Source organism: Bombina bombina, chromosome 2 (genome assembly GCF_027579735.1).
Source record: "Bombina bombina isolate aBomBom1 chromosome 2, aBomBom1.pri, whole genome shotgun sequence".
Classification (NCBI taxonomy): domain Eukaryota; kingdom Metazoa; phylum Chordata; class Amphibia; order Anura; family Bombinatoridae; genus Bombina; species Bombina bombina.
The window spans coordinates 476955863-476978750 of NC_069500.1; the positions used below are offsets into that span (position 1 = coordinate 476955863).

The 22888-nt window shown below is 41.2% G+C and overlaps 1 protein-coding gene across 1 annotated transcript in view; it reads right to left on the minus strand.

Annotated features, from left to right (window-relative positions):
* The window catches only part of ISCU (iron-sulfur cluster assembly enzyme), a 46532-nt gene that overhangs the window by 10631 nt on the left and 13013 nt on the right, over positions 1-22888 (minus strand). The window contains exon 3 of the mRNA XM_053702146.1: positions 16449-16559. Coding sequence (XP_053558121.1) covers positions 16449-16559 — 111 coding nt within the window. The remainder of the gene's footprint in view (positions 1-16448; positions 16560-22888) is intronic.

A 22888-nucleotide genomic window follows, 5' to 3' on the forward strand; every position in this document is an offset into this window, starting at 1 on the left:
TGCATACCAAGTCCTGCGTGGCCATGCAGGTGCTATTAGAATCACTGATGCTCTCTCCTGTTTGATTCTGGCAATCAATCGAGGAAGCATCGGGAAGGGTGGAAACACGTAAGCCATCCTGAAGTCCCAAGGTGCTGTCAGGGCATCTATCAGGACTGCTCCTGGATCCCTGGATCTGGACCCGTAACGAGGAAGCTTGGCGTTCTGTCGAGACGCCATGAGATCTATCTCTGGTTTGCCCCAACGTTGAAGTATTTGGGCAAAGACCTCCGGATGAAGTTCCCACTCCCCCGGATGAAAAGTCTGACGACTTAAGAAATCCGCCTCCCAGTTCTCCACTCCCGGGATGTGGATTGCTGACAGGTGGCAAGAGTGAGACTCTGCCCAGCGAATTATCTTTGATACTTCCATCATTGCTAGGGAGCTTCTTGTCCCTCCCTGATGGTTGATGTAAGCTACAGTCGTGATGTTGTCCGACTGAAACCTGATGAACCCCCGAGTTGTCAACTGGGGCCAAGCCAGGAGTGCATTGAGAACTGCTCTCAATTCCAGAATGTTTATTGGCAGGAGACTCTCCTCCTGACTCCATTGTCCCTGAGCCTTCAGAGAATTCCAGACGGCACCCCAACCTAGAAGGCTGGCGTCTGTTGTTACAATTGTCCAGTCTGGTCTGCTGAATGGCATCCCCCTGGACAGATGTGGCCGAGAAAGCCACCATAGAAGAGAATTTCTGGTCTCTTGATCCAGATTCAGAGAAGGGGACAAGTCTGAGTAATCCCCATTCCACTGACTTAGCATGCACAGTTGCAGTGGTCTGAGGTGTAAGCGTGCAAAGGGTACTATGTCCATTGCCGCTACCATTAAGCCGATTACCTCCATGCATTGAGCCACTGACGGGTGTTGAATGGAATGAAGGGTGCGGCAAGCACTTTGAAGTCTTGTTAGCCTGTCCTCTGTCAGGTAAATCTTCATTTCTACAGAATCTATAAGAGTCCCCAGGAAGGGAACTCTTGTGAGTGGAACGAGTGAACTTTTCTTTTCGTTCACCTTCCATCCATGTGACCTTAGAAATGCCAGTACTAACTCTGTATGAAACTTGGCAGTTTGAAAGCTTGAAGCTTGTATCAGAATGTCGTCTAGATATGGAGCTACCGAGATTCCCCGCGGTCTTAGTACCGCCAGAAGAGCACCCAGAACCTTTGTGAAGATTCTTGGAGCTGTAGCCAATCCGAATGGAAAAGCCACAAACTGGTAATGCCTGTCTAGGAAGGCAAACCTTAGGTACCGGTAATGATCTTTGTGAATCGGTATGTGAAGGTAAGCCCAGAATACTGAAGTGTAAAGTATACATACATGACATATCGGTATGGCAGGATTTTCTCATCAATTCCATTGTCAGAAAATAAAAGCTGCTACATACCTCTATGCAGATTCATCTGCCCGCTGTCCCCTGATCTGAAGTTTACCTCTCCTCAGATGGCCGAGAAACAGCAATATGATCTTAACTACTCCGGCTAAAATCATAGTAAAACACTGGTAGATTCTTCTTCAAACTCTGCCAGAGAGGTAATAACACACTCCGGTGCTATTTTAAAATAACAAACTTTTGATTGAAGATATAAAACTAAGTATAATCACCATAGTCCTCTCACACATCCTATCTAGTCGTTGGGTGCAAGAGAATGACTGGGAGTGACGTAGAGGGGAGGAGCTATATGCAGCTCTGCTGGGTGAATCCTCTTGCACTTCCTGTTGGGGAGGAGTAATATCCCAGAAGTAATGATGACCCGTGGACTGATCACACTTAACAGAAGAAAATTAAACTGCACATACCTTATTGCAGGATACCCTGCACGCCATTCTCCCTCTGAAGTTACCTCACTCCTCAGACATATGTGAGAACAGCAGTGGATCTTAGTTACTTCTGCTAAGATCAAAGAAAAACGCAGGCAGATTCTTCTTCTAAATGCTGCCTGAGATAAAATAGTACAACTCCGGTACCATTTAAAAACAATAAACTTTTGATTGAAGAAAAAACTAACTATATTACACCACTTTCCTCTTACTACCTCCAGCTATGTTGAGAGTTGCAAGAGAATGACTGGATATGGCAGTTAGGGGAGGAGCTATATAGCAGCTCTGCTGTGGGTGATCCTCTTGCAACTTCCTGTTGGGAAGGAGAATATCCCACAAGTAATGGATGATCCGTGGACTGGATACACCTTACAAGAGAAAACAAAAATTCTAGGAATCCTAACTACTCCATGAGTAGCCCTTGGATTCACACCAATAGAGATATTTCCGCCAAATCTTATAGTAAATACTTCTAGTTACAGGCTTACGAGCCTGAATCATGGTCTCCATGACCGAGCCAGAAAACCCACGCTTGGATAAAATTAAACGTTCAATCTCCAAGCAGTCAGCTTCAGAGAAACTAGATTTGGGTAAAGGAAGGGCCCCTGAATTAGAAGGCCTTTCCTCAACGGAAATCTCCAAGGTGGTAGAGATGTCATCTCCACCAGATCTGCATACCAAATCCTGCGAGTCCAGGCCGGCGCTATGAGGATCACCTAGGCGCCCTCCTGTTTGATTCAAGCAATTACTTGAGGAAAAGGAACAAACTGAGGAAACGGGTATGCTATATTGAAGATCCAAGGGACCGCCAGAGCCTTTATCAGTTCCGCCTGGAAGTCCCTGTATCTCGACCTGTATCTCGGGAGCCGGCATTCTGTCGCAATGCCATGAAGTTTAATTATGGCTGATCTCACTGGAGAATCAGGCTGGAGAACACTTCCGGGTGGAGATCCCACTCCCCCGGATGAAAGCTCTGCCTGCTCAGGAAATCCGCCTCCCAGATGTCCATCCCTGGGATGTGGATCGCCGTCAGGCAGCAAGATTGGGTCTCCGCCCACTGAAATATTTTGGATACCTCTCATCACCAAGGTACTCCTCGTTGCTACCTGATGATTGATATAAGCCACAGTGAGTCTATTACGGTTCCCAAGAAAGTTCCCGTTGTATCTGGAACTCCTTATGTGAGATCGTAGGAAGGACAACACCAAGTCCGTGTGGGATCTTGCTAGCTAAAAAGATGGCGCCTGGACTAGTGATGTCCAGATAAGGCGCCATTGCAATGCCGCATGATCGAGCACCGCCAACAGAGATCCCAGAACCTACGTGAAAATTCTGAGAGCTGCTGTAAGACCGAAAGGAAGAACCACAAATTGGAAGTGTTTGACCAGAAAGGCAAACCTTAGGAACCTTTGATGATCCCAGTGGATGGGAACATGTAGGTACGCGTCCTTTAAAACCACTTATCATAAAATGACCCTCTAGAATCAAAGGAAGAATGGAACGATAGTTTCCAACCTAAAGGTAAAGGTACCCTGAGAAATTTGTTTAGACTCTTGAGGTCTAAAATTGGTCTGAACGTTCCCTCCTTTTTGGGAACCACAGACAGACTGGAATAATATCCCAGACCTTGTACCGGAACAGGAACAATCACTCCCAGGTTGGAAAGGTCTCTTACGCAGTGTAAGAACATCTCTCTCTTTGTCTGGTCTGCAGAAAATCTTGAAAAGAGAAACCTGCCTCTGAAAGGAAAACTTTTGAACTCTAATTTGTATCCCTGGGAAACATTTTCTATTGGCCAGGTATCCAGAACATGTCGAGCCCAAGCCTAAGTGAAAAAAGGAAAGTCTGCCCCCTACAAGATCCAGTCCCGGATCGGGGGAAGGCCTGTCATGCTGTCTTGATTCAACAGCAGGCTTCATGGATTGTGTCCTTAACTCAACAGCAAGTTACTTGGGCTATTTTCCCCTATCTTAAGCCAGATACAGACTCCAAAAGGTTTAAACTGCTTATACTTGGGAAAAAGGAGTGGAAGAATTTTCTCTGCAATCTTGAAACAAACTAAATAATCTCATACTTCCTTTACGTTACTTAAAAACCCTTCTCCTATTCTTGGGAGAGGGGTGTCTGTCCAAAAGAAACAGAAAACGTATGACACCAGTACATAGCATCTCCCTCTAAGTTATAGGGAAACACAGGGTACCCTATAGCCCTATCTGGTACAGAAATATACTTCCACCAAGAAGGGCACATAATAGTATAACCTACCGGTGACGAGGTCACCCAGAGTAGCTAAAACCTCCACTAAGTAGTAAATGAAGGGATTTAAGCTAAAATATGAGGAAAAGAAACTCAGGATCAGATAAAGGAATTACCTCATCAGAGACTGAGAAATCCTTATTCGATACTCCCGAAGTAACTTCAACGCATGTGTGTGAGTGAGAGAGCGCGCTAGAGCGAGAGAGCGCTAGAGCGAGAGCTGATAGAGATTTTCCCCCATATGCTACCGAAGTATCTTCCGCCTCCAGGCTTTAGGGAAGAAACATTCGTAATTAAAAACACTACATCAAGCGGATTCCCTGCTTAGCACGTGAAAAGCATACAATGTAACAGATATCGCCATGACCTACTATGAGCGAAGTTTAGCAAAGCAACTTCAGATGGAGATTGCGAGGAAGAGCAGGGCACTGCATGTGGGCTACAGAAATGTTTGGACACTTGAGGGAAAAAATTCTCTATCCACTTAGAAAGTTCTCTTTACAACATAATGAAACAACTTGTATAGTATTGTGATTCACATATGGATGAGAGTTAAAAAATGTAATAGGTACCGTCTCTTTAAATTTTAAAGAGTAACTTCTTAATTTCAATTGGCAGAAATGGCTGAACAGAAAAGGTAGATAATGCTGCAAACTCCCTCTACACCTCAGCTTAACCCAGCTGAGGTGTATGTCACCCCAACTGCTCAACACTTGACTCAGCTGAAGCGCTGTCTTTTAAGAGCACACACTGTCAAAAAATTTCAAGATCCGTTAATACTAAGGAAGAGGTGCTTAATTAAAACCTCCACTTTCCTTCCGATAACCGGAAGCCTAGTAAAGAGATGAGTAATTAAATTGGTGCCACACAAGTCCCGCCCCTCGTGAAGGTTTCAAAAGTCGTCTCCCAGTCGCCACTATTTTGTTAAATTGAGCCACCGGGAGAATAACAAACTAGGCAGTCTCTTAGCATATCTAAATCCTTATTCGATACTCCTCTTAGGCAATTGCTTCCGTATTAATAAACAAGTAGAAAAGCACCATCACACTAAGCTTGCACCCGGCATTACAGTACATACACAAGCTCCGCCCTCCATGGGCGTTTCAATAGTCCTCTCCCGATAGCTATTGTTATGAGAGAATAACCGACTGAGCCGACCCAGATTAGGAAGTTGCTTAGTCCGTTTAGAAAATCTAACAGTGAAGCACCCCTATGCTTTACAGCACATAGTCTGTTAAATAACAATAGTGAATCCCCCCTTACGCTGAGCTCGCACACTGCATCACAGCTCATATGAAAACACCCGGTCGGCTATTAGTGAGAACCGCCGGGAGAGGAGAGTCACAATTAGCCCCAGTGCCTGCATTCGCACTGCCATAGTAACCCCTATTACGCTAGGAGAATCCATCTCTGAAACCCCTAGAAGGAGCCCTTATTAGCATGAGGTCTGTATATATATATAAAAACAAAATTTATGCTTACCTGATAAATTTATTTCTTTTGCGATGTACCGAGTCCACGGATTCATCCTTACTTGTGGGATATTATCCTTCCTAACAGGAAGTGGCAAAGAGAGCACCACAGCAGAGCTGTCTATATAGCTCCCCCGTCATCGACCGAAGGCCAAGGAAGAAAAAGGAGAAAACTATAAGGTGCAGAGGTGACTTAAGTTTTTAATCAAAAATACCATCTGTCTTGAATAGACAGGGCGGGCCGTGGACATCGCAAAAGAAAAAAATGTATCAGGTAAGCATAAATTTTGTTTTCTTTTGCATGATGTACCGAGTCTATGGATTCATTCTTACTTGTGGGATACCAATACCAAAGCATTAGGACACGGATGAAGGGAGGGACAAGACAGAAACCTAAACGGAAGGCACCACTGCTTGCAAAACCTCTCTCCCAAAAATAGCCTCGGAAGAAGCAAAAGTATCAAATTTGTAAAATTTGTAAAAGGAATGAAGCGAAGACCAAGTCGGAGCCTTACAAATCTGTTCAACAGAAGCATAATTTTTAATTAAAAGCCCATGTGGAAGCTACCGCTCTAGTAGAATGAGCTGTAATCCTTTCAGGATGCTGCTGTCCAGCAGTCTCATAAGCCAAACAGATGATGCTTTTCAGCCAAAAGGAAAGAAGTCGCCGTAGCCTTTTGACCCCTACGCTTTCCAGAATAGACAACAAAGAAGATGTTTGATGAAAATCTTTGGTTGCCTGCAAATAAAATTTCAAAGCACGAACCACGTCCAAGTTTTGCAACAGACGTTCCTTCTTACAAGAAGGATTAGGACATAGAGAAGGAACAACAATTTCCTGATTGATATTCCTGCTAGTAATGGGTTCAAACAGAATCCCCTGAAGAACTCTGAGAACTAAATTTAGACTCCATGGGGGAGCAACAGATTTAAACAGGCTTAATTCTAGCTAAATCCTGACAAAAAGCCTGAACGTCTGGAACATCTGCCAGACGCTTGTATAACAAAATAGACAGAGCAGATATCTGTCCTTTTAGAGAACTAGCTGACAATCCTTTCTCCAATCCCTCTTGGAGAAAAGACAAAATCATAGGAATCCTGATTTTACTCCAGGAGAAGCCTTTGGATTTGCACCAAAAAAGATATTTACGCCATATCTTATGATAGATTTTCCTGGTAACAGGCTTTCGAGCCTGAATCAAGGTATTTATGACTGACTCAGAGAAACCCCGCTTTGATAGAATCAAGCGTTCAATCTCCAAGCAGTCAGTTGCAAAGAAATTAGATTTGGATGCTTTAATGGACCTTGAATCAGAAGGTCCTGTCTCAGCGGCAGAGACCATGGTGGAAAAAATGACATGTCCACCAGGTCTGCATACCAAGTCCTGCGTGGCCACGCAGGCGCTATCAAAATCACTGATGCTCTCGCCTGTTTGATTCTGGCAATCAGACGTGGAAGGAGAGGGAAAGGTGGAAACATAAGCCAGGTTGAACGACCAGGGTACTGCTAGAGCATCTATCAGTACAGCCTAAGGATCCCTTGACCTGGAGCCGTAACGAGGAAGTTTGGCGTTCTGACGAGAACTTAGAAAGTCTGCCTCCCAATTCTCTACACCTGGGATATAGATCGCTGACAGATGGCAAGAGTGAGCCTCTGCCCATCGACTTATCCTTGAGACCTCTATCATCGCTAAGGAACTCCTTGTTCCGCCCTGATTGATATAAGCCACAGTCGTCGTGATGTCCAACTGAAACCCGATGAATCTGGCCGAAGTCAGCTGAGGCCATGCCTGGAGAGCATTGAATATCGCTCTTAATTCCAGAATATTTATCGGTAGGAGAGCCTCCTCCCGAGTCCACAAACACTGAGCCTTTAGGGAATTCCAGACTGCACCCCAGCCCAGTAGGCTGGCGTCTGTCGTCACTATAACCCATTCTGGCCTGCGGAAACACATTCCCTGGGACAGATGATCCTATGACAACCACCAAAGAAGAGAGTCTCTGGTCTCTTGATCCAGATTTATCTGAGGAGATAAATCCACATAATCCCCATTCCACTGATTGAGCATGCGTAGTTGCAGTGGTCTGAGATGCAAGCGAGCAAACGGAACTATGTCCATTGCCGCTACCATTAGACAGATTACCTCCATACACTGAGCCACTGACAGCCGAGGAATGGAGTGAAGAGCTCGGCAGGTGGAAGGTCGACGCTTGAATCAGAATGTCTAGATAAGGCGCCACTGTTATGCCCCGTGGCCTTAGAACCGCCAGAAGGGACCCTAGCACCTTTGTGAAGATTTGTGGCGCCGTGGCCAACCCGAAAGGAAGAGCCACAAACTGATGCTGCTTGTCCAGAAAGGCAAACCTGAGGAACTGGTGATGATCTTTGTGGATAGGAATGTGTAGATACGCATCCTTTAAATCCACGGTGGTCATATATTGACCCTCCTGGATCAATGGTAAGATAGTCCAAATGGTCTCAATCTTGAAAGATGGGACTCTTAGGAACTGGTTTAGGATCTTGAGATCCAGAATTGGTCTGAATGTTCCCTACTTTTTGGGAACTATAAACAGAATAGAGTAGAACCCCTGCCCTTGTTCTGATTTTGGAACTGGGAAGATCACTTCCATGGTAAAAAGGTCTTCTACACAGCGTAAGAACGCCTCTCTTTTTGTCGGGTTTACAGACAATTGAGAAAGATGGAACATCCCCCTTGGAAGGGAGTCCTTGAAATCTAGACTGTATCCCTGGGTTACAATTTCTACTGCCCAGGAATCCTGAACGTCTCTTGCCCAGGCCTGAGGAGAGAAAGAGAGAGAAAAAGAGAAAGAGAGAAAGAGAAAAAAAGAGAAAGAGAGAAAGAGAAAAAAAGAGAAAGAGAGAAAGAGAAAAAAAGAGAAAAAAAGAGAAAAAAAGAGAAAAAAAGAGAAAAAAAGAGAAAAAAAAGAGAAAAAAAGAGAAAAAAAGAGAAAAAAAGAGAAAAAAAGAGAAAAAAAGAGAAAAAAAGAGAAAAAAAGAGAAAAAAAGAGAAAGAGAAAAAGAGAAAGAGAAAAAGAGAAAGAGAAAAAGAGAAAGAGAAAAAGAGAAAGAGAAAGAGAGAAAGAGAAAGAGAGAAAGAGAAAAAAAGAAAGAGAGAGAGAAAGAGAAAGAGAGAAAGAGAAAAAGAGAAAAAGAGAAAAAGAGAAAGAGAGAGAGAGAGAGAGAGAAAGAGAGAGAGAGAGAAAGAGAGAGAGAGAAAAAGAGAGAGAGAAAAAGAGAGAGAGAAAAAGAGAGAGAGAAAAAGAGAGAGAGAAAAAGAGAGAGAGAAAAAGAGAAAGAGAGAAAGAGAAAGAGAAAGAGAAAGAGAAAGAGAGAGAGAGAGAGAAAGAGAGACTACCCCCTACTAGATCCGGTCCCGGATCGGGGGCTACCCCTTCATGCTGACTTAGTGGCAGCAGCAGGTTTTTTGGCCTGTTTACCCTTGTTCCAAGCCTGATTAGGTCTCCAGGTTGGCTTGGATTGAGCAAAGTTCCCCTCTTGCTTTGCAGCAGAGGAAGAGGAACCGCTCTTGAAGTTTCAAAAAGAACGAAAATTATTTTGTTTGGTCCTTGTCTTATTTGACTAATCCTGAGGGAGGGTATGACCCTTCCCTCCAGTAATGTCTGAAATGATCTTTCAGTGCAGGCCCGAACGCTCTAAAATGGCAAAACCTGAATTCTTTGCCGCTAACTTAGCAAGATGAAAAGCGGCGTCTGTAATAAAAGAATTAGTCAACTTAAGAGCCTTAATTCTGTCCAAAATATCATCTAGTGGGGTCTCCATCTGAAGAGCCTCTTCTAGAGCCTCAAACCAAAAGGCAACTGCAGTGGTTACAGGAACAATGCATGCTATAGGTTGAAGAAAACCTTGAACAAAAATTTTCTTTAGGAGACCCTCTAATTTTTTATCCATAGGATCAATGAAAGCACAACTGTCTTCAATAGGTATAGTTGTACGCTTAGCCAGTGTAGAAATAGCTCCCTCCACCTTAGGGACCGTCTGCCATGAGTCCTTTATGGTGTCAGAAATAGGGAACATTTTCTTAAAGACAGGAGGGGGAGCGAACGGAATACCTGGTCTATCCCACTCCTTAGTAACAATGTCCGAAATCCTCTTAGGGACCGGAAAAACATCAGTGTAAACAGGAACCTCTAAATATCTGTCCATTTTACACAATTTCTCTGGAACTACAATAGGGTCACAATCATCCAGAGAAGCTAAAACCTCCCTGAGCAATAAGCGGAGGTGCTCTAGCTTAAATTTAAATGCCGTCATATCTAAATCTGTCTGAGGGAACTTCTTTCCTGAATCAGAAATCTCTCCCTCAGACAGCAAATCCCTCATCCCTACCTCAGAACATTGCGAGGGAATATCGGATACGGCTACTAAAGCGTCAGAAGGCTCAGCATTTGTTCTTAACCCAGAGCTACTGCGCAACCCAGGCAGTTTAGATAAAACCTCTGTGAGGGTAGTATTCATAACTGAAGCCATATCTTGCAAGGTGAAAGAATTAGACACACTAGAAGTAATTGGCGTTGCTTGCGCGGGCGTTACCGGTTGTGACACTTGGAGAACTAGATGGCAAAACCTGACTTCCTTCTGTCTGAGAATCATTTAATGCCAAATTTTTATAAGTCAAAATATGCTGTTTGCAATTTATGGACATATCCGTACAAGTGGGACACATTCTAAGAGGGGGTTCCACAATGGCTTCTAAACAAATTGAGCAATGAGTTTCCTCAGTGTCAGACATGTTTAACAGACTAGTAATAAAGCAAGCAAGCTTGGAAAACACTATTTAATGGAAAAAAAAAAAAACAATTTGCAAATCTTCATCTATGTCCTGCCTGAGAGTAAATAGTACAACACCGGAACCATTTAAAAATAACAAACTCTTGATTGTAGTTAAAATTAAACTAACAGCTTAACACCTCTTTCACTTTACCCTTCCTGCTTAGAGCCGGCAAAGAGAATGACTGGGGGGTGGAGTTAGGAGGGGAGCTATATAGACAGCTCTGCTGTGGTGCTCTCTTTGTCACTTCCTGTTAGGAAGGATAATATCCCACAAGTAAGGATGAATCCATGGACTCTGTACATCATGCAAAAGAAATAAAGTGCCCCAACTTATTCTGAGATTTCTACCACAGAAAGTTAGCACTTACCTCATCTTCTGCCTGGTAGCAAGGCAGTTTCCAGGTGTAAGAGGTCCTCTCTCTCCCATGGACCTGAAAGGAAAAGGAAATTCCTGAGTAAATATCCCTCAGGTTTTCAGTGTAAGGGCAGCATCAGAATATGGGAGGCGCAGTGACAATTATGTCCCACAAGTTCCCATTGCTCTAAAGCCACCAAGGCTTTACTGAAGAGACTGACATGGACTACGGCTACACCCTAGAACAAAGCAGCACAATCTTGTACCACTTTAAAAATAATAAACTCTTGATTGAAGAATCTTTTTTAACACCTCACTTTACCTCTTCCTATCACTAACATAGGCAAAGAGAATGACTGGGGTGGGAGGGAAGGGAGGAGCTATTTAACAGCTCTGCTGTGGTGCTCTTTGCCTCCTCCTGCTGACCAGGAGGTGAATATCCCATTAGTAATTAAGATGATCCGTGGACTCATCGTGTCTTAAAGAAATAAGTAGCCAGTAGCGGGTAAAAATAGAAAAAAAAATCTAGCAATGGTCATAAGAAATTTGTGAGCTGAAGTGATACAACAAAGCTTGATTCCATGCTGCACATAATTATTTTACTGTAACTAGTCTTGATTTGACAGCGAGGAGATAGCAATAATATAATGGACAAGCAGACCAAAAAAAAAAGGAACAGATAAAACGTTTTTCCACAATTATGTGAATTTATGTGTTCCAATATATGTAGCATCAAGCAGTTATGAATTTTAACCTCTTGTTATATTCAAAAAGGCACCCAAAGCAACACGTACCAGCCCCCCTGTATTTTTCCCAGGCTATAAACAAAGCGATGCACGCTCCTAATGACAAGCACCAAGATTAACAGAAAACATCACACACAAGCACAGTGCAACTGCCCCAGAAATGGAGGGAGCTCCCTGGTATGTGCTACTATAGGTGACTGGCTATAAAAAAAAAAAAAAAAAAAAAAGTTAGTTAAAATTCATTGTATGGTTCATAACATCTCTGTGTTACATATATTGGGGCCACATTATCGTGTGATGAATCCGACTTCCTCCAATTGTTTTTTGCCCCACGAGATGGACGCTAAAAATTTTGGGGGGGGGCAGCACACAATGATTGGTGGAAGCCAGATTTGTCACCTGTCTGCTAACTACAGCAGGAGATGCAAGCAGAGGATTGCAGGGCTGCTTTCCATAAAGCAAAGGTAAATATTTTAAAAAAAATGAAAAAACGTCATTGTAAAGTTTAATGAATTAATGTGCCCCTGTTTAAGAGTAATTTTAGATACTGGGCACTTATTCATTACACTTAATCACTTTAACCCTCTTGAATAATGCAACATTATGTAGCAAGACATTGCACAGATGGTGTTAAAAGGGATATGAAACCCCCCCCCCCTCCCCAAAAAAAATTCTCATTATTTAGATTGAAAAGTTGCTTTTATTGCATGCTCTATGTACTTCAATTAGCAAATATGCTTTATCCCTTTGGTATTCTATGTTGAAGGAGCACAATTTCATTTCAGGAAGCAAACTGAACACATTGGGCGAACAATTACAAGGAGGTACATATGTGCATCCACCAATCAACAGCTAGTTCCCAGTAATGCATTGCTGATCCTGAGCATACCTTCGTATTCTTTTTCAACAAAAAATACCAAGAGGACAAAGCAAATGAAATAGAAGTAAATTGGAAAGCAGTTTAAAATGATATGTTCTTTCTGAATTATGAAAGAACATTTTTGGGTTTCATGTTCCTTTAAGCTCATCTTTATTGCTGTTTAGGATTGACTATGAGCGAAGTATCAGAGACGTCCAAAGTAGCTAAAACCTCCTTAAGCAGGAAGTGCTCTAGCCTAAATCTGAAGGATAACCCTCCAGCATCAGAAGAAGGAATTACACTGATTCTAAGGTCTTACTCTAAGGATATATCAAAATATCCTCCTTTTTCAATACTTATGAAAAAGAAAGCTCGGAAGAGATACAGTCGAGACAGAAACCTACACACTGATCTTTTAATATTTTCTTGTGCGCTCTCTAGCAAGGGAATTGGGAGGAAAAGCATGGCACTGTATAACTATAAAAAACTATTTTGGGACATCTGAGGAGAAATTGCGGAATATTTTGAACATTGTCAAAAATAAACTCCAAGACAATATTGGCTAAAAAAAAAAAAAAAAAAAAAAAAAAAAAAAAAATTTACATTTTGTGTACCTCAAACACATGAGGAACAGACAAGGACTGGCGGACTGTGTCATTTATAACTGAGTCTTTATTTCTAACAGAAATAAATAAGACAAATAAAAAAAAAAAATCTAAAATTTTATACAGAAAGCAACGTTACTGTTCCTTTAAATTTTAAAATGTAACTGCTTTATTACTGATGAACTGCAAAAACTGAACAGATCTATTCTTTGAAATAAAAAAACTGATATCTGTAAATCTCTAACAGAAATTAAAGGGACATGAAACCCATTTTTTTTATTTTGTGATTTAGAAAGAGTATGTCATTTTAAACAACTTTCTAATTTACTTCCATTATCTAATTTGCTTCATTCTCTTGATATCACTTGCTGAAATGCATATCTAGATATGCTCAGTAGCTGCTGATTGGTTGCTGCACATAAAGGCCTTGTGTGATTGGCTCACACATGTGCATTGCTATTTCTTCAACAAAGGATATCTAAATAATTGAGCAAATTAGATAATAGAAGTAAATTGGAAAGTTGTTTAATTGCATGCCCTATCTGAATCATGAAAGTTTAATTTCGACTAGATTGTCCCTTTAAGCCAAAAAGAACATTTTTATTAAAATCTTATACACAGGGCAAGGTTACTGTCTCTTTAACATTTAAAAAAGGTAACTGCTTTATTTTTAAGTACTGTAAAAAAAAAAACTGAACCGTTTTATACTAAATTGGGAAAACGTAATCTTTATTTATCACTGCAAAATAAAGACAACCCCCATCAACGGCTTTAACACCTCAGCTTAAAGTGAAGGTAAAGTTAAACCTTGTGTATTAAATAAATAAATATCTCACTGCAAAATACTACTTTCATTCATCATTTTTCCTATATCGCTATATTTCATTAGATATATTATTGGCATTGATCTGGCTCCAAGAAAAACAACCCGTTTTTTTTTTCTAAACAACGATCACGTTGTTTAAAGAGCCAATTGATTCTTTGGCCGTTAGGCGGCCGTCAATTGACGTCAGCATTGTTTTGTGAAGTATGCGCATGCGTAGCCTTTAGTATTTCTTAGCGGCGAGGCAAGTGCGTTCAAGATTCGGGCTGCGGGTGCATGTAAATATTCAGGCTGCGGTTAACGCATGCGCAATTTGGAGATTGTAGTATGGGTGCGCATGCGCGGTGAGAAGATGCTCGATGTGCATGAGCTTGATGACACTTATAGAGCGGGTGGGACTGCTCTATACGTCACTGTCTCAGAATTCAGGAAATGAGAGATGGGAGATTAGGAACGCGAGTTACGCAACGGTAAATAAGAATTACTTTTAAAAGTACATAAATAAAGAAACTTTTAGTTAAAAAAAACATAGTGACTGGATTGTACAATATAAAAGTAATCTAAAGATCATTTTGCAATGTTATAAATTTACCTTCACTTTAAGCTGCTAAGCAATACAACAAGTCGGATTACCGGAAATAATCGCTATGGAAGCCAGAGCTGTTGAATTATTGTGAAACCAAATAAACTAAGTTTTAAGTAAACACTGTAATAAGCAGATTTCTCACAATCATATTTATTGAAATTGAGAGAAAATGTGTGCAGCACATAATCCTACCGCCACACAAGTCCGGCCCATCGTGGGCGTGTCCAAACTAACGTGTTAGCCGACATCTTAAGTGAAAACTCTATATCATAAATAAAAGAGAATCACAAACAGAGACTGTTGTCCAATTCCCAGTGCCTGCTAATGCTGCCCTATATAATTCCTTTATAAATTTATAAGGATTACCATATAGTTCCAGGAAAATAATAAATGCCATATTTTTTCCCATTGAATAAAAGTGCCCACCTTTTTCTGAGTCCTTTTTCTTCTAGCCCCAGGAAAAATAAAGTCAGCACTTACCTCCTAAATCTGCCAGGCAGCTCACTAGGTTTGTGAGGTCCTCTCCCTCACATGGACCTGTAGAAAAATAGATAAAGACTGAGAAATCTTACTCAGTCTTCCAGGATTAGGGCAGCATAAATGTATGGGAGGCGCAGTGAGAATTATGTCCCACAAGTTCCCATTGCTCTAAAGCCACTGCTCTACTGAAGAGACTGATATGGACTACGGCTACACCCTAGGACAAAGCAGCACAATCTTGTACCACTTTAAAAATAATAAACTCTTGATTGAAGAATCTTAACACCTCACTTTACCACTTCCTAGCACTAACATAGGCAAAGAGAATGGCTGGGTTGGGAGGGAAGGTAATATTTCACAGCTTTGCTGTGGTGCTCTTTGCCGCCTCCTGCTGGGGAGGAGTGATATTCCCAATAGAACGCTTGAAACAAATAAAGGAGCTTTCAGCATGAAGTATTTTATATTTCATGATTGAAAGTCCCCTTTATTTGTTCCAATGGTCAATCCTAGCATTTCAAACACGCTATTATTGACTTTCACTTTAACCTTTTAAAGCCGTTATGCCGTTCCATTCCGTCATAATTAGACTGGGCTTTAAAGCCGTTATGACGGAATGGAACGTCATAACTAACGGCTGTCCTGAAGCCTTCTGTGCTTCAGGGATTTAATCGCGGTCTGGAGGGCGTTCCTAGGATTGTAGGGACGCCCCCCAGATGCGATCCAATAATTGAAATCTCGCGATCGTATGCACGATCGCGTAGTTTCAATTTGTCTACATCGGAACAGTTGTTCCGATGTAGGCACTTTAACCCTGTCACGAAAGGGTTAAAAAAGGGACAATGAACACAAATTTTTCTTTCACGATTCAGATAGAGCATGCAATTTTAAGCAACTTTCTAATTTACTCCTTATATCAAATTTCTTCATTCTCTTGATATATTTATTTGAAAAGCAGGAATGTAAGTTTAGATGCCGGCCCATTATATTGAACAACCTTGGTTGTTCTTGCCGATTGGTGGATAAATTCACCCACCAATCAACAACTGCTGTCCAGTGTTCTAAACCAAAAATTGGCTGGCTCCTTAGCTTAGATGCCCTTTTCAAATAAAGATAGCAAGAGAATGAAGAAAAATTAATAGGAGTAAATTAGAAAGTTGCTTAAAATTGCATACTCTGATTCACAAAAAAAAAAAAAAAATCAGTGTCCCTTTAAGCCTTTAAAGTAGGGTGTTTTTGCCGCCTCCTGGTGGCCAGGTGTTGAATTTCCAACAGTAATGAATTAATTTGTGGACTCTGGCTGCCATTAGAAAGAAAGTATTTTAAAAAAAAAAAAAAAACACTGAAATCGGTATCCACACTGGGAACTGGTTGGTGTAGATTTTCTGCTTTCCTAAAAGATTACACAAGTACTAAATGGCCTACTTTCATAAGTTATTTCATAATGAAATAATGCTTTCACAAGCTGTATACAATTTAAGTGCAGATGAAAGAGTAAGTTGACTAATACTCAAAAAAGTATTTTGCCATAAAAGTGAAGTAAATAAAAGCCATAAAAATGAGATGCAAAAATATTATTAAAAGTAGGGGGGGTATGCTTACCGTTTTTCCTTTAACCCATTCTGTTGCCAGTGAACTGGATGCTATTGCAGAGCCGCAGCCAAACGTTTTAAATTTGGCTTCCACAATCTTTCCATTCTCCCCCACTTCAATCTGTAAGATAAATTGCATGCTTTTAATCCACAGTGCTCATGTGATCACCAAATGAAGAGATGATTCAATAAGATGGCATGTTTACAAAACAAGTGTCTCTCTCTTGGCAGGATATAGGCACAAGTTACACAATTACAAAATACCCTGCCATGAAGATCTGATATATTGACTAAATTAACAGTCTCTCTGAGATTTTATCACTGCCCTCCAAATTTTCTTCTTTGTGTATCATTAGTTTAAGATGTCATGCTGTCAGTAATTTATATCACACTTTCCAAAAACAACATTATTATTTTTATTATTGTTCCAGAATCCATACTTTAATAAATATTTTTGTTAAAGTGAAAGTCAACCCTAGCGTTTGTGAAACACTAGGATTGACTATTGAAACAAATAAAGGGGACTTTCATTCATAAAGTATAACATACTTCATGCAGAAAGCACCTTTATTTTTTTCAAGTGATCGCTGCTCTGAGCTGCTAAGGCAGGCCACGGCAGATCGTTGTTTTGCCAAGAGGTGACATTTTCACCTCTTAGCCAATAGCCCTGCAGTAAATCCGGCTTGGCGCCCTTGAGCTATTGGCTAAGAGGTGGAAATGTCACCTCTTAGCAAAACAGCGATCTGCCTTGGGGTGCCTTAGCAGCCCAGAGCAGCAATCGCTTGAAATAAAGGCTTCATGAATGAAAAACCATTGTTTGTTTCAATAGTCAATCCTAGCTGTTTAACAATAGTTTACACTTGGTTCCTCTCTCCGAACTGTCCCATTTTACAGATTAATATATACAAATAATCTTTAATCCAAACGGTTTGGATAAAGGGGTTTCTACCTGTGTATAAGAGAAAGAGAGAAAGAGAGATCTCTCTCTACAATAGAGTACCCTTTGCTCCTAACTTCTTTAGATATTTTCCATCTATCTATCCACAAATACCACTGTTTGGCTCCTAATTTTTATGAAAGGGCCATAGAATTATTGTATACAAAATTAGTAAATCTAGGAGAGTATCCCTGCTTGCCTTTTCACCAAGCAACTCAAACCTATCTTCTGCTGATGAGAGTTAACGGGACAGTCTACTCCAGAATTGTTATACTTATACAATTGTGGGTCTCTGCCCACTGAAGAATCAGAGTAACCTCCTTCATGGCTAAGGAACTCCAAGTTCCTCCCTTGTGATTGATGTTAGCCACAGAGGTTATGTTGTCTGACTGGAACCTGATAAACTGGGCTGAGGACAACTGAGGCCAAGCCACTAGAGCATTGTAAAGATGTTGTAAGCATTGTAAGATGTTGATGGGAAGAGCAGACTCCTCCCGAGTGGTCACGATCACCCAGGAATGTCTCCGAAAGCATGTGCCCTGAGACAGATGTTACTGAGAAATCCACCACGTGAGAGAGAGTCCCTTGACGACTGATCTAACTCTATTCTCTGAGAGAGCTGGATGGTCGCCATACCATTGTTTGAGCATGCACAACTGGAGAGCTCTCAAATGGAATCGAGCAAAATAAATGATTTCCATGGAAGCCACCATCAGACCGATTACCTCCATACATTGAGCCACTGAAGGATGAGTAGTAGCCTGAAGAGAGAGTAAAGGATTTTGTCTTTCCTGACCTCTGTCAGAAAAATCTTCATCAATAGAGAATCTATTATGGTCTCTAAGAACACTACTCTTGTAGCAGGGGAAAGGGAGCTTTTTTCCAGATTTACATTCCATACGTGGGAACGAAGAAAAGACAATATCTCTGTGTGAGATTTTGCTTGTTGAAAAGATGGTGCCTGACTCAATATGTCGTCCAGGTAGGGTGCCACAGCAATTCCATGAGAACGGATCACTGCCAAAAGAGCCCCCAGAACCTTTGAAAAAATTCTGGGAGCTGTGGCTAGACCAAATGGAAGGGCCACGAACTGGAAAGGTAAATCTCAGGAATCTGTGATGGTCCCTGTGAATAGGAACATGAAGATACGCATCCTTTAGAGCTATGGTCGTCATGAACAGACCCCTCTTGTACTAAAGGAAGAATGGAGCGTATAGTCTAACATCTTGTAGGATGGAACTTTGAGAAACTTGTTTAGACACTTCAAGTCTAGAATGGGACGTAAAGTTCTCTTTTTTGGGAATCACAAATAGGTTGCAGTAGAACCTGAGACCCTGTTCCTGCACTGGAACTATCACGCCCAGGGAGGAAAGATGTTGTATAAATTTCAAGAATGCCTCTCCATCTGGTCTGCAGATAATCTTGAGAGATGGAATCTGCCTTTGGGAGGAATAGTCTTTAATTCCAATTTGTAACCCTGGGATACTATGTCCACAGTTCAGGGATCTGAGACATCTCTTATCCAGGCTTGAGAGAACTGAGGAAGTCTGCCCCCCACCTGATCTAATCCAGAATCAGGTGCAAACCCTTCATGCTGATTTGGAATCAGCTGCAGGTTTCTTTGATTGTTTCCCCATGTTCCAAGACTGATTGGGTTTTCAAGAAGACTTGGATTGTTCCTGCTTGGAAGAAGGGGAAGGCTTTAATCTGAAGTTACGAAAAGAACGAAAATTACTCTGACGTCCTTTAGGCAGAAAAGACCCTTTTCCACCCCTAATATCAGAGATAATTTCTGCCAAACCGGGTCCAAACAAGGTTTTGCCCTTGTAAGGAATTGCCAGAAGCTTGACTTTAGAGGAAACGTCCGCAGACCAGGATTTCAACCATAACGCCCTGTGGACTAGGACAGCAAAACTAGAGGTTTTAGCTCCTAGTCTAACAACCTGTAAAATGGCATCTGCAAAAGGAATTGGCCAACTTAAGAGCTTTAAACCTATCTTGAATTTCATCCAAGGAAGTCGCTACTTGAAGAGAATCAGACAAGGCGTCGAAACAATAAGATGCCGCACTAGTCACGGTGGCAATACACACCGCAGGTTGCCATTGGAGACCTTGATGAACATAAAGGTTTTTCAAATAAGCCTCCAGCTTCTTGTCCATCGGATCCTTAAAAGAGCAGCTATCTTCAATAGGAATAGTGGTTCTCTTAACCAGAGTGGAAATGGCCCCTTCAACTTTGGGTACAGTATACCCAGGGTCTTTAATGGAGTCCGACAGGAAACATTTTCTTAAAAATGGGAGACAGGGAAAAAGACACCCCTGGTTTCTCCCAATCCTGTGAGATAATCTCCTTAGCACGGTCCGACACAGGAAAAACCTCTGAAGCGGAAGGGTTCATCAAAGAAACTATTAAGTTTACTAGATTTCTTAGGAATGACGACAGGGGTATCAGTCACCTAAAGTAGCTAAAACCTCCTTTAACAATACACAAAGGTGTTCAAGCTTAAAGTGAATGTCAACTTTCATGAATCAGTGCCCAGTTTAAAAAAAAAAAAAAAAAAAAAAAACTATTAAAAACAGGGGCACTTTCATTCATGAAAGTTTATATTTCACCGGATTTTACAAAAACTTACCTTCTCCTGAAACACCGGATCGCCGATCCCACGCCTGCAGGTCCTCTGTACTTCGTCAGCAATGACGAAACCGGCTCTCTCCAATCACGGCTTCCCCCAGCATTCATCAGGTGAGGCCATGCCGTGATTGGAGGAAGCCGGTTTGGTCATTGCTGTGTTAGTACAGCAGGGAGAAGCAGGCGGGGCAATCAGCGATCCGGTGTTTCAGGAGAAGGTAATTATTTGTAAAATCCGGTGCAATGTAAACTTTCATGAATGAAAGTGCCCGTTTTTAAGAGTTTTTTTTAAAAAACGGGCACCGATTCATGAAAGTTGACATTCACTTTAAATCTGAAGGATACCACCTCAGTCTCAGAAGAAGGAATTATACTACCAAATCGGAGATTTAACCCTCAGAATGTCACGATGTATCTTCCTCATCAGATTTATGAGAAAGGGCAACTTGGGAAGCAGAACTGAGGACAGGCACATTACTTTCTGAATTTCTAGATTTCCTCTTGCGTTTTCCCAGTAATCTGGGCATGGCAGGTAATGTCACAGATACCGCTGAAGATACCTGGGCAGCAATTTCTGCTTTTAAATAAACTCCACTAGGAGTAAGAGGAACCGCATGTGATATCATTGAGGCTTGGGACATAGCAGGAGAAAGCTGAGGTTTTATTTTAAAAGCATCATCCTGAGACACATTAGGCTCAAAAAAATTTATCTTTATTTTGCAAGGTTTTCTTGACACATGAAGAACAAAATTGAATAGGAGCAGCAATTTGTGCATCTAAACATAAGCATGAATTCATGAGAGCAGGCTCTTGCTCCATATCAGACATGTTGATAAACAGTAAATAAACTTGTACAGATAAGTTTCAAAGATTTTAATATTCAATTAAAATAAGCCAAGAAAAAAAATACTTTAAATTTTATCCCAAATTAGGATCGATCCCCAGCTAAAATTATGTAAGAAAAGTTAAGAAACAACAAACTTCTAAAATACCCCTCAGGCAGTCACAGACCTCAATTACTGAGGTGCCTTACTGCTACCAATTAAGACCGGTGTCTTAAATTAAGATGTCTACCATAGGAATTTGACTACCGCTTCACTTCCGGTAACGTGTAGTCAGCTGCTGGAGGGTTGTGGCGCTCTCTGCCCATGTTTAAGGCACAATAAACAGCGCTCACTGGAGGCCCAACCTCCTACAAACAGCTGTTTAATGCAGAATAGGTGACAACTTACTTTAGAACACCGGTGTTCTAAAGTAAGTTGTCTACCGCGTAGGAATTCCCGCCTGATCGCTCTGTCCTTCTCTCCATAACAGATTTTATTTTGCAATAATTTTGAAATTGTTTTTACTTGCTGTATTTACTTCCTTTTTCGCCGTTCTATACCTTCAGCGCAGTATCTCAAATTAGTCAACGCTGTACCGTGCTGTATTTTTGTGTTTTCTGAATCATCATTTCCTAAAGCCTCCAATATAATCCTCAGACGTTTTTACTTCGTCATTATCTTCTTGCTTCCACCAATGTCTAATTGATTAGTTTTTAAACAATAGTAGCAACCTGTGCAATAATAAGACTTTATTGTGTAACTTTATTTTATTTTTAATATTTAAACCCATTAAATTACATAGAAAATGCAATGAAAACAGAGCAATAGCCATGGGACTGTAATGGGAGTTTCGTTTCCAGGAGTTGTTATAAGGACTTCAGTCGGAGCTAAATAGACATTGGTGGAAGCAAGAAGATAAAAATCATAACGAGGTAAAAACGTCTGAGGATTATATTGGAGGCTTTAGGAAATGATTCAGAAAACACCAAAATACAGCACGGTACAGCGTTGACTAATTTGAGATATTGCTATAAAAAAAAAAGTATAGAACGGGGAAAAGGAAACTAAATACAGCAAGTAAAAACTATATCAAAATTATTGCAAAATAAAATCTGTGTTATGGAGAGAAGGACAGAGCGATCAGGCGCCAATTCATACCCGGTACACAACATACTTTAGAACACCGGTGTTCTAAAGTAAGTGGTCACCTATTCTGCCTTAGCTGTTTGTAGGAGGTTGGGCCTCCAGTGAGCGCCGTTTATTGTGCCTTAAACATGCGCAGAGAGCGCCACAACCCTCCAGCAGCTGTTTACACGTCACCGGACGTGACGAGGTAGTCACATTCCTACGCGGTAGACAACTTACTTTTGAACACCGGATCACTCAAATGGATTAAAACAACTTTTCTTCAGAAATGATATGAAGTAAAGCCGGTCATGTGACCACAACTGCCAAGCTCAAATTACTGCTGCGACACAGAGGCACCACTTCCTGGTACACTGAGTACCAGAAATATCCGGGGGGTTTTTCAAACCTGACCGTTTAAAATGTTGCATTGTTTTATTTTAAAGCAAAGGGGAAATGAATAAACTGCTGAAATAGAAAAGTCATCCTTACTTTCAGTTTAAACTTGTATTGTTTTATCAAGTAAATATGTGCCAGAAAAAAAAGCCTAATAAAAACATTTTACCCTTTCTTTTTAAAAAAGGGATGAAATGTTAGTCTCACACATGCCACAGTGCCTGCTTCATGCCCCAGTGTAACCCATACAACAGGATTATCTATGTCCCAATAAAAAAAAAGCAGTGTCTTAATTTGTTAAGTGCATGGAAGAAAAAGCACTTACCTGCTCCGCTGTCCGGCATGCAGACAGTTACAAGGTCTGAGAAGACACAGTTCTTCACAGAGACCTTTGAAAAAGAAAGAACAGAGTAGGCAACTCTGGCTTAATAAACTAGGGCAGCAATTGTTAAGAAAATGCAGTAAGTACCTCTTTACAAGTTCCTAACTGCTTTAAAGCCACCACTACCTGACTGCAAGGAATGACATAGAATACAGTT